This window comes from Oncorhynchus kisutch, linkage group LG11 (assembly GCF_002021735.2).
Source record: "Oncorhynchus kisutch isolate 150728-3 linkage group LG11, Okis_V2, whole genome shotgun sequence".
NCBI lineage: Eukaryota > Metazoa > Chordata > Actinopteri > Salmoniformes > Salmonidae > Oncorhynchus > Oncorhynchus kisutch.
The window spans coordinates 81,715,043-81,728,111 of record NC_034184.2 but is presented as its reverse complement, the minus strand read 5'-3'; the positions used below and the strand labels follow the sequence as shown (position 1 = coordinate 81,728,111).

At 41.2% G+C, this 13,069-nt stretch overlaps 1 protein-coding gene across 3 annotated transcripts in view; it reads right to left on the bottom strand.

Annotated features, from left to right (window-relative positions):
- Positions 1-13,069, bottom strand: part of LOC109885250 (guanine nucleotide exchange factor VAV3) — a 218,414-nt gene that overhangs the window by 30,405 nt on the left and 174,940 nt on the right. For all 3 annotated transcript variants that reach the window (XM_031836405.1, XM_031836407.1, XM_031836406.1), the window contains exons 21-23: positions 10,459-10,524; positions 8,407-8,441; positions 5,376-5,492 (exon numbers count right to left, since the gene is read on the bottom strand). In XM_031836405.1, coding sequence (XP_031692265.1) covers positions 5,376-5,492; positions 8,407-8,441; positions 10,459-10,524 — 218 coding nt within the window. The remainder of the gene's footprint in view (positions 1-5,375; positions 5,493-8,406; positions 8,442-10,458; positions 10,525-13,069) is intronic.

Below are 13,069 nucleotides of genomic sequence, written 5' to 3'. Positions count from 1 at the left end.
AGAACAGCAGAGTTATACAGAGGGGGCCAGGGATAGGGCCTCAGTAGAACAGCATAGTTATACAGAGGGGGCCAGGGATAGGGCCTCAGTAGAACAGCATAGTTATACAGAGGGGGCCAGGGATAGGGCCTCAGTAGAACAGCAGAGTTATACAGAGGGGGCCAGGGATAGGGCCTCAGTAGAACAGCAGAGTTATACAGAGGGGGCCAGGGATAGGGCCTCAGTAGAACAGCAGAGTTATACAGAGGGGGCCAGGGATAGGTCCTCAGTAGAACAGCAGAGTTATACAGAGGGGGCCAGGGATAGGTCCTCAGTAGAACAGCAGAGTTATACAGAGGGGGCCAGGGATAGGGCCTCAGTAGAACAGCAGAGTTATACAGAGGGGGCCAGGGATAGGGCCTCAGTAGAACAGCAGAGTTATACAGAGGGGGCCAGGGATAGGTCATTGTCTAATTCAAACACTTCATGTAGTTTCCACATAAGTGTGCGGAGTTTCTTTTTTTCTCTTTCTCTCTCTCTCTCGTTGTGAGGATTTAATAACCTTGAGCAGGCTGTATAACGGTCTCTCTGGGTCTATTCACCGGTGCTGCAGCAGCATGCATCGCACACAAGCAATTAAGACTTCAGCTCCGGTGGAACTTGAAGACAGTGAAAAAGCTTTCATTAGAGAGAAAAAAGGAGGAGATGAATTATTTGGTTGAAGGGGGTTTAAAAAAAAAGCATTGCCAGCAGCCTCTCAGAGCAGCCCTCCCTCTCTCTCTCTCCCTCTCTCTCTCTCTCTCCCCTCTCTCTCTCTCTCTCTCTCTCTCTCTCTCCCTCTCTCTCTCTCTCCCTCTCTCTCTCCCTCTCTCTCCCTCTCTCTCTCCCTCTCCCTCCCTCTCTCTCTCTCTCTCTCTCTCTCTCTCTCTCTCTCCCTCTCTTTCTCTCTCCCTCTCTCTCTCTCCCTCTCTCCCTCTCTCTCTCTTAATTAAATGATATTCAAAGGGCTTTGCTGGCATGGGAAACACATGTTTACATTGTCAAAGCAAAGTGAAATAGATAATAAACAAAAGGGAAATAAACAAGCGAAACATTAGTAAACATTACACTCACAAAAGTTTTAAAAGAAGTTAGACATTTCAAATGTCTCTTTCCCTCTCTCTCTCTCTCTCTCTCTCTCTAAGTTTTACCAGCTCCCTGTAGGGAAGGAGTGTTTCAACCCACCTTGGCACAGAAACACAAACGCTGCATATCATTGGCCTGTTCCAGCCTGTCTGAACATTCAGTGCTGTCATCTGTCTATCTGCAGCATACCAACAGCCGCAGGTGACTGAAATGATACAGTGATAACACGCAAAGATTCTTTTCCAGTCTACGTCGCCACGGGCTTTTAATGTGTTTGTAGCAGAGTGCTTCACCGCACTTAAACATATTCCCACTGTACTTGTGGGAGTCACTTATAAAGAATCATTACTCCTGCACGTCTCACCTCAAGTTACTTTTCAACGCACAATACAATGCATGTATTGTCCAACATTTTTCCTTCAGTCCATGCTCTTATCCGGGGCAGAGCAACATACAGTACAGTCTGTGCAGAAAGTCAACGGTAGGACTGAACTACACATATCACCTCCACTGACAGAGGAAGAGGAAGAGGAAGAGCCTTTTCTCCTCTATGACTAACGGCTAATGGCTATTAGCAGTGTGGCTGTACTGTACTATAATGTACTGTACTGTAATGTACTGTAATGTGCTGTACTGTACTGTACTATAATGTACTGTACTGTAATGTACTGTAATGTGCTGTACTGTACAGTACTGTACTGTACTGTACTGTACTGTACTGTACTGTAATGTACTGTACTGTAATGTACTGTAATGTGCTGTACTGTACTGTACTATAATGTACTGTACTGTAATGTACTGTAATGTGCTGTACTGTACAGTACTGTACTGTACTGTAATGTACTGTAATGTACTGTACTGTACTATACTATAATGTACTGTACTGTACTGTACTGTACTGTAATGTACTGTAATGTACTGTACTGTACTATACTATAATGTACTGTACTGTAATGTACTGTAATGTACTGTACTGTACTGTAATGTGCTGTACTGTACTGTACAGTACTGTACTGTACTGTACTGTAATGTACTGTAATGTACTGTACTGTACTATACTATAATGTACTGTACTGTACTGTACTGTACTGTAATGTACTGTAATGTACTGTACTGTACTATACTATAATGTACTGTACTGTAATGTACTGTAATGTACTGTACTGCACTGCACTGTACTGTAATGTACTGTAATGTACTGTACTGTAATGTACTGTACTGTAATGTACTATAATGTACTGTACTGTACTGTAATGTACTGTAATGTACTGTACTGTACTATACTATAATGTACTGTACTGTAATGTACTGTAATGTACTGTACTGCACTGTACTGTAATGTACTGTCATGTACTGTACTGCACTGTACTGTAATGTACTGTAATGTACTGTAATGTACTGCACTGTACTGTAATGTACTGTACTATACTATACTGTAATGTACTATAATGTACTGTACTATACTATAATGTACTGTACTGTAATGTACTGTAATGTACTGTACTATACTATAATGTACTGTACTGTACTGTAATGTACTGTACTGTACTATACTATAATGTACTGTACTGTAATGTACTGTAATGTACTGTACTTTACTGTACTGTAATGTCATGTACTGTACTGCACTGTACTGTAATGTACTGTAATGTACTGTACTGCACTGTACTGTAATGTGCTGTACTGTACTGTACTATACTGTACTGTAATGTACTGTACTGTACTATACTATACTGTAATGTACTGTACTGTAATGTACTGTAATGTACTGTAATGTACTGTACTGTAATGTACTGTAATGTACTGTACTGCACTGTACTATACTGTAATGTACTGTACTGTACTATACTGTACTGTACTATACTGTAATGTACTGTAATGTGCTGTACTGTACTATATTATACTGTAATGTACTGTACTGTACTGTACTATATTATACTGTAATGTACTGTAATGTACTGTACTGTACTGTACTGCACTGTACTATACTGTACTGTACTGTACTGTACTATACTGTACTGTACTATATTATACTGTAATGTACTGTAATGTACTGTACTGCACTGTACTGTAATGTACTGTACTGTAATGTACTGTACTGCACTGTACTGTAATGTGCTGTACTGTACTGCAATGTACTGTACTGTAATGTGCTGTACTATACTGTACTGTAATGTGCTATACTGTGCAATACCATAATGTACTGTAATGTGCTGCACTGTGCTATACTGTGCTATACTGTACTATACTGTACTATACTGCACTGTAATGTGCTGTACTGTACTATACTGTACTATACTGTACTATACTATACTGTAATGTACTGTAATGTGCTGTACTGTAATGTACTGTACTATACTGTACTGCAATGTACTGTACTGTAATGCACTGTACTATACTATACTGTAATGTACTGTACTGTACTATACTGTAATGTGCTGTACTGTACTATACTGTAATGTACTGTAATGTACTGTACTGCACTGTATTGTAATGTGCTGTAATGTGCTATACCATAATGTACTGTAATGTGCTATACTGTAATGTACTGTAATGTACTGTACTGCACTGTACTGTACTGTAATGTACTGTACTGTACTATACTATACTGTACTGTAATGTAATGTGCTATACTATACTGTACTGTAATGTGCTGTACTATACTGTACTGTACTGTACTATACTGTACTATACTGCACTGTAATGTACTGTACTATACTATACTGTACTGTAATGTACTGTACTGTACTGTAATGTGCTATACTGTGCAATACCATAATGTACTGTAATGTGCTGCACTGTGCTATACTGTACTGTAATGTGCTGTACTATACTGTGCTATACTGTAATGCACTGTAATTTACTGTAATGTAATGTACTGTAATGTACTGTAATGTGCTGTAATGTGCTGCACTGTAATGTACTGTACTGTAATGTGCTGTACTGTGCTGTACTGTACTGTAATGTGCTGCACTGTAATGTGCTGTAATGTGCTGCACTGTAATGTACTGTACTGTAATGTGCTGTAATGTGCTATACCATAATGTACTGTAATGTGCTGTAATGTGCTGTAATGTGCTATACCATAATGTACTGTAATGTGCTATACTGTAATGTACTGTAATGTACTGCACTGTACTGTACTGTAATGTACTGTAATGTACTGTACTGTACTATACTGTACTGTAATGTAATGTGCTATACTGTACTGTAATGTGCTGTACTATACTGTACTGTAATGTACTGTACTGTACTATACTGTACTATACTGCACTGTAATGTACTGTACTGTACTATACTGTACTGTAATGTGCTGTACTATACTGTGCTGTAATGTAATGTGCTGTAATGTAATGTGCTGTACTGTAATGTACTGTGCTGTACTGTACTGTAATGTGCTGTAATGTGCTGTAATGTGCTGTAATGTGCTGCACTGTAATGTACTGTACTGTAATGTGCTGTAATGTAATGTGCTGCACTGTAATGTACTGTACTGTAATGTGCTGTAATGTGCTATACCATAATGTGCTGTAATGTGCTATACCATAATGTACTGTACTGTAATGTACTGTAATGTGCTATACCATAATGTACTGTAATGTGCTGTAATGTGCTATACCATAATGTACTGTAATGTGCTATACCATAATGTACTGTACTGTAATGTACTGTAATGTGCTATACCATAATGTGCTGTAATGTGCTATACCATAATGTACTGTACTGTAATGTACTGTAATGTGCTATACCATAATGTGCTGTAATGTGCTATACCATAATGTACTGTACTGTAATGTACTGTAATGTGCTATACCATAATGTACTGTAATGTGCTGTAATGTGCTATACCATAATGTACTGTAATGTGCTATACTGTAATGTACTGTAATGTGCTGTACTGTAATGCACTGTAATGTATGGTAATGTGCTGTACTGTGTGATGACGTTGGCCTGGGGGTAGGTTTATGACAGTCATAAATACCTCTTTCCCCCCTGTGATTAATACTGTGCTATACTGATGATTAATATTGATTAATATTGACTGCTAATGATGTAAAATATTACTAGGTCTTTAAGAGTTTATTCAGCTCTATAAATATTATTTTGTGGTGCCCCGACTCTCTAGTTAATTACATTTACATGATTAGCTCAATCAGGTAATATTAATTACGGAGAAAGGATTTTATAGAATAGCATGTCATATCACTTAATCCGGCATAGCCAAAGACACGACAACTGTAATGTGCAGTACTGCCATGCTACTAACTTACTTGATGCTGATGGCGTACTCTGTGAGCTCGCGGCTCCGGTGGCGGACCAGGTAAGTGCTGTTGCCTCTGCTAATCAGCTCTGCCTCAGCCTGCAGTCTCTCCATGGGCCCAGCAAACCTACAGTACAGTACCCACAGGCAGGATATGATAGGTTGGAGATACTGTATACAGGAGCCACAGGCAGGATATGATAGTTTAGAGATGCTGTATACAGGAGCCACAGGCAGGATATGATAGTTTAGAGATGCTGTATACAGGAGCCACAGGCAGGATATGATAGTTTAGAGATGCTGTATACAGGAGCCACAGGCAGGATATGATAGTTTAGAGATGCTGTATACAGGAGCCACAGGCAGGATATGATAGTTTAGAGATGCTGTATACAGGAGCCACAGGCAGGATATGATAGTTTAGAGATGCTGTATACAGGAGCCACAGGCAGGATATGATAGTTTAGAGATGCTGTATACATGAGCCACAGGCAGGATATGATAGTTTAGAGATGCTGTATACAGGAGCCACAGGCAGGATATGATAGTTTAGAGATGCTGTATACAGGAGCCACAGGCAGGATATGATAGTTTAGAGATGCTGTATACAGGAGCCACAGGCAGGATATGATAGTTTAGAGATGCTGTATACAGGAGCCACAGGCAGGATATGATAGTTTAGAGATGCTGTATACAGGAGCCACAGGCAGGATATGATAGTTTAGAGATGCTGTATACAGGAGCCACAGGCAGGATATGATAGTTTAGAGATGCTGTATACAGGAGCCACAGGCAGGATATGATAGTTTAGAGATGCTGTATACAGGAGCCACAGGCAGGATATGATAGTTTAGAGATGCTGTATACAGGAGCCACAGGCAGGATATGATAGTTTAGAGATGCTGTATACAGGAGCCACAGGCAGGATATGATAGTTTAGAGATGCTGTATACACAGACAGAACATAGGAAGGTCATAAATAAAACTGAAACAAACAGACACATCCTGTTACAGCGGCTTCAGGAAGTATTCAGACCCTTTTTCCACATTTTGTTGTGTTACAACCTGAATATAAAAATGATTAAATTTATATTGTGTGACACTGGCTTACACACAATACCCCATAATGTCAATGTGGAATTGTGTTTTTAGAAATGTTTACAAATTAATTTAAAAAATGAAAAGCTGAAATGTATTCAACCCCTTTGTGATGCCTAAATAAGTAAAACATCTGCTTAACAAGTCACACAATAAGTTGCATGGACTCGCTCTTCAACATGACTTTTGAACGACTACCGCACACATACAATTAGCTGTAAAGTCCCACAGTAGAGCAGTGAATCTCTAACACCGATTCAACCATAAAGACCAAGGGTTTTCCAATGCCTCGCAAAGAAGGGCAACTGTTAGTAGATGGTAAAACAAATAGCAAAGCAGACATTGAATATCCCTTTGAGCATGGTGAAGTTATTAATTACACTGTGGATGGTGTATCAATACACCCAGTCACCATAAAGATGCAGGCGTCCTTCCTAACTCAGTTGCCGGAGATGAAGGTAAACTGCTCAGGCATTTCACCATGAGGTCAATGGTGACTTTAAAACAGTTACAGAGTTTAATGGCTGTGATAGGAGAGACATGAGGATGGATCAACAACATTGTAGTTATTCCACAATGCTAACCTAAATGACAGAGTGAAAAGAGCCTGTACATAATACAAATATTCCACAATATGTATCCTGTTTGCAACAAGGCAGTAAAGTAATACTGATAAATCATTCCTGAATACAAAGCGTTATGTTTGGGGCAAATCCAACACATTTTCATGCATGGTGGTGCCTGCATCATGTTATGGGTGTGCTTGTCATTGGCAAGGACCAGGATGCTTTTAGGATAAAAATAAACTAAATAGACCTGAGCACAGGCAAAATCCTTTAGGAAAACCTGGTTCAGTCAGCTTTCCAACAGACACTGGGAGATGAACTCACCTTTCAGCAGGACAAATCTACACTGGAGTTACTTACCAAGACGTCGATGAATGTTCTCCTGGATGGCCTAGTTACAGTTTTGACTTAAATCGTCTTGAAAATGTATGGCAAGACTTGAAAATGTCTGTCTGGCAATGATCAACAACCAGACAAAGACAAAGCTTGAAGAATTATAGCCCTTTCCTGCGTCTAATTACCAAATCACCCTCTAGTGGCCTCATGGATGGAATGTTATTGATATTTTTCATAAACAAAAACAGCCGAAAATCCAAAACTTTTATAACACAGAAAATCTGATGTTTCTATGTCTAACAGTTGTGTTATATTTCAGACTTCTATAATGTCATATAAAGTGTAATATTGGGTAGTAAAGTCTAAATGAAATACATTCAACTCTATATACTGTATGTTCAGGTGTATATTTTATTTAAGCCCATAACCACGTGTGTGAGGTTTTCTTTCAAACATAGATTTATTTAAGACTACCCAGAAACACTCTGTGTGACCCTAATTTAGCCCACTGCAGTAAAAGGTTAAAAATAATCATGTGGAAATATTGTACAATCCAGGTGTATGAAGCTCTTAGAGACTTACCCAGAATTACTCACAGCTGTAATCGCTGCCAAAGGTGATTCTAATGTATTGACTCAGGGGTGTGAATACTTGTGTAAATTAGACATTTCTGTATTTCATTTTAAATAAATTAGAAAAGATTTAAAAAAATATATATATATGTTTTCACTTTGTCATTATGGGGTATAGCGTGTAGATGGGAGAGAAACAATATGTATTTAATCCATTTTGAATTCAGGCTGTAACACAACAGAATGTGGAAAAGGTCAAGAGGTATGAATACTTTCTGAAGGCTCTGTATAACCTAGAGAGCAGAATCAGGAGTCGTATACTAAACTACAGTCTAGATGAAATAACACCCACCAATTTAACCTGAAAGGTCGACAGACAACCACTAATGATCCAACATACTGTGACAAAGCAAGGGAAAGGCAGTTTTTGCATGAAATTTTGGTGAGATTCATTCGCATGTGAACATACCAGGGTTGTGTGGAGTAGTCGACAGGTTTAGGGACCTGAGGGTAAATAGAAGAGAGAGAGAGAGAAGAGAGAGAGAGAGAGAGAGAGAGAGAGAGAGAGAGAGAGAGAGAGAGAGAGAGAGAGAGAGGAGGGGGGGGAGAAAAGAGAGAGCAGAGAAGAGAAGAGAGAGATAGAAGAGAGAGAGAGAGATAGAAGAGAGAGATAGAGAGAGAGAGAGATAGAAGAGAGAGAGAGAGATAGAAGAGAGAGAGAGAGATAGAAGAGAGAGATAGAGAGAGAGAGAGATAGAAGAGAGAGAGAGAGATAGAAGAGAGAGAGAGAGATAGAAGAGAGAGATAGAGAGAGAGAGAGATAGAAGAGAGAGATAGAAGAGAGAGAGAGAGATAGAAGAGAGAGAGAGAGATAGGAGAGAGAGAGATAGAAGAGAGAGATAGAGATAGAAGAGAGAGATAGGAGAGAGATAGAAGAGAGAGAGAGATAGAAGAGAGAGATAGAGAGAGAGAGATAGAAGAGAGAGAGAGAGAGAGATAGAAGAGAGAGAGAGATAGAGAGAGAGAGATAGAAGAGAGAGATAGAGAGAGAGGGAGAGATAGAAGAGAGAGATAGGAGAGAGAGAGATAGAAGAGAGAGAGAGATAGAAGAGAGAGATAGAGAGAGAGAGAGATAGAAGAGAGAGAGAGAGAGATAGAAGATAGAGATAGAGAGAGGGAGAGATAGAAGAGAGAGATAGGAGAGAGAGAGATAGAAGAGAGAGAGAGATAGAAGAGAGAGATAGAGAGAGAGAGAGATAGAAGAGGAGAGAGAGAGAGATAGAAGAGAGAGATAGAGAGAGAGAGAGATAGAAGAGAGAGATTGAGAGAGAGAGAGAGATAGAAGAGAGAGATAGAGAGAGAGAGAGAGAGATAGAAGAGAGAGATAGAGAGAGAGAGAGAGAGAGATAGAAGAGAGAGAGATAGAAGAGAGAGATAGAGAGAGAGAGAGATAGAGAGATAGAAGAGAGAGAGAAGAGATAGATAGAAGAGAGAGAGAAGAGAGAGAGAGGAGAGAGATAGATATAAGAGAGAGAGAGAGAGAGAGAGAAAGAGAGATAGATATAAGAGAGAGAGAGAGAGAGAGAGAGAGAGAGAGAGAGAGAAGAGAGAGAGGAGAGAGAGAAGAGAGAGAAGAGAGAGATAGAAAGAGAGAGAGAGAGAGGGAGAGAGAAAGAGAGATAGAGAGAGAGAAGAGGGAGAGAGAGAGAGAAAGAAAAGAGAGAGGAGAGCGAGAGAGAGAGAGAGACATTGTTCAACACATGAGCCATTGTTCTTTCATTCCCACAATCCCACCCAACCTGAAGCTCACTGTTGCATACATCAGTCAGTAAAGCATTCACTTACCCCTACGGCCAACTAAGTCAATAGTATGTGTTTCCCCCTCTCTTTTGTGGCGGTAGTCCCGACTACCATGAATATGTTTAACATAACATTTGGGTTTTGTCGTCAACAGGTGGTTTTGGTATTTCCTATGAACCTAATGAAGTAGCATAATGTACTTGTTATCTTTACCGTGGTGTAAGCATCCAGATAGCACTGTAGGTCATCTGCTCTGTGTCAATATAAAAGTACATCTACTCATGTCAATGACATATCGTCTGACTGAAAACAGAGACATTATGTGGATTCTGAAGGAACAAGACGTTCAGTGATACAAACATGTCAAAATGGACAATATATAGTTTGACTAGCGAATGTTTCCCATGCATTTAGTGATAGATACCCGAGGATGTGCCTTCTTCTTTAGTGGTATGTGAAATGACATAGTGACGTATATAAACTGTGTTGCTAATTCAATTGTTGAATTTAAAAACTGCTGCTAAAGCACCATGAATTATCTCCTTCATCCATAATCATGTAAAATCCCCTTTTTTTCTCCCGGAGGCAAAGTTTCTAACAATCATCCCAGTGTCTGTTTCACCCCCTGGAAAAAATATGTTCTTCTGCCTGTTTCGCCACCCAAAGCCTCTGTTTACTGCTTGAACAACACTTCTAACGCACTTCTTAGTGCTTGGCTTACACATGGGTACGGCTTCACGGCACTGCTTGGAAAGAAGCCAACTTCTCTTGTTTTCACGATTTTGCCCTGAAACCACAGCAGAGAGAGAGAGAGAGAGAGTGTGAGAGAGAGAGAGAGAGAGAGAGAGAGAGAGAGAGAGAGAGAGAGAGAGAGAGAGAGAGAGAGAGAGAGAGAGAGAGAGAGAGAGATAATTACATTAGTCTGGGTAACTTTGTCACTGTGCTTCAGTAGCAATTAGCTCAGCAGCACAGAGCAGAACAGATTTACAGACCTTGTTTTAAAAAAATATAATCACTGGTTGAGAGAGTTGAAGTCTAGACTGAAGAGTTCCTAGTCTCCTGATGGTAATGACTCTAAAGAAGTCTAGACTGAAGAGTTATAGTCTCCTGATGGTAATGACTCTAAAGAAGTCTAGACTGAAGAGTTATAGTCTCCTGATGGTAATGACTCTAAAGAAGTCTAGACTGAAGAGTTCTAGTCTCCTGATGGCAATGACTCTAAAGAAGTCTAGAATGAAGAGTTCTAGTCTCCTGATGGTAATGACTCTAAAGAAGTCTAGACTGAAGAGTTCTAGTCTCCTGATGGCAATGACTCTAAAGAAGTCTAGAATGAAGAGTTTTAGTCTCCTGATGGTAATGACTCTAAAGAAGTCTAGAATGAAGAGTTCTAGTCTCCTGATGGTAATGACTATAAAGAAGTCTAGAATGAAGAGTTCTAGTCTCCTGATGGTAATGACTCTAAAGAAGTCTAGACTGAAGAGTTCTGAAGAGTCACACAGAGAGAGGTAGCACATCTGAGTCAAACAGCAGGAGAAAGCACGTCTGATTCACACAGAGAGAGATAGCATATCTGACTCAGACACTGAGAGATAGCACAACTGAGTCACACAGAGAGTGGTAGCACATCTGACTCAGACAATGAGAGATAGCACAACTGAGTCACAGAGAGAGAGGTAGCACATCTGACTCAGACAATGAGAGATAGCACAACTGAGTCACACAGAGAGAAACAGCACATCTGACTCACACAGAGAGAGACAGCACATCTGACTCACACAGAGAGAGACAGCACATCTGACTCACACAGAGAGAGACAGCACATCTGACTCACACAGAGAGTGACAGCACATCTGAGTCACACAGAGAGAGACAGCACATCTGACTCACACAGAGAGTGACAGCACATCTGAGTCACACAGAGAGAGACAGCACATCTGAGTCACACAGAGAGAGACAGCACATCTGAGTCACACAGAGAGAGACAGCACATCTGACTCACACAGAGACAGCACATCTGAGTCACACAGAGAGAGACAGCACATCTGACTCACACAGAGAGAGACAGCACATCTGACTCACACAGAGAGAGGTAGCACATCTGAGTCACACAGAGAGAGACAGCACATCTGACTCACACAGAGAGAGACAGCACATCTGAGTCACACAGAGAGAGATAACACATCTAAGCGCCCCTAATACAGTTAGCTTTAATAACATTTGATCAGTGCTTTTGAAAAACTCTCCTATTGATTATGAGGCTCAGATGAATGTTGTGATAATCATCCAGCTTTAACCCTGTTAGAGTCAACAGAGCCAAATTAAATTACAGTGATCAATTATATTAGTCTGGCACCAGAACAGGAATTATGGTCTGCTGGTTACCACAGTGATGAATAATGGTAGTTCTGTAACTCTATCCGCTATCACCGAGGAGGAGGGGGGGGGGGTGAGAATGTAGGGGAGAGAGGGGGAGAATGTAGGGGAGAGAGGGACAGAATGTAGGGGAGAGAGGGAGAGAACGTAGGGGAGAGAGGGAGAGAACGTAGGGGAGAGAGGGAGAGAATGTAGGGGAGAGAGGGGGAGAATGTAGGGGAGAGAGGGAGAGAAAGTAGGGGAGGGAGGGACAGAATGTAGGGGAGAGAGGGAGAGAATGTAGGGGAGAGAGGGAGAGAACGTAGGGGAGAGAGGGAGAGAACGTAGGGGAGAGAGGGAGAGAATGTAGGGGAGAGAGGGGGAGAATGTAGGGGAGAGAGGGAGAGAATGTAGGGGAGAGAGGGAGAGAATGTAGGGGAGAGAGGGAGAGAATGTAGGGGAGAGAGGGACAGAATGTAGGGGAGAGAGGGAGAGAATGTAGGGGAGAGAGGGAGAGAAAGTAGGGGAGGGAGGGAGAGAATGTAGGGGAGAGAGGGAGAGAACGTAGGAGAGAGAGGGAGAGAATGTAGGGGAGAGAGGGAGAGAATGTAGGGGAGAGAGGGAGAGAATGTAGGGGAGAGAGGGAGAGAAAGTAGGGGAGAGAGGGAGAGAATGTAGGGGAGAGAGGGAGAGAATGTAGGGGAGAGGGAGAGAAAGTAGGGGGGAGAGGGAGAGAATGTAGGGGAGAGAGGGAGAGACAATTGGGGAGAGAGGGAGAGAAAGTAGGGGAGAGAGGGAGAGAAAATAGGGGGAGAGAAAGTAGGGGAGGGAGGGAGATAAAGTAGGAGGGAGAAAATCAGGGGAGAGAGGGAGAGAATATAGGGGAGAGAGGGAGAGAAAATTGTGGAGAAAATGCAGGGGAGAGAGGGAGAGAAAGTAGGGGAGAGAGGGAGAAAATGTAGGGGAGAGAGGGAGAGAAT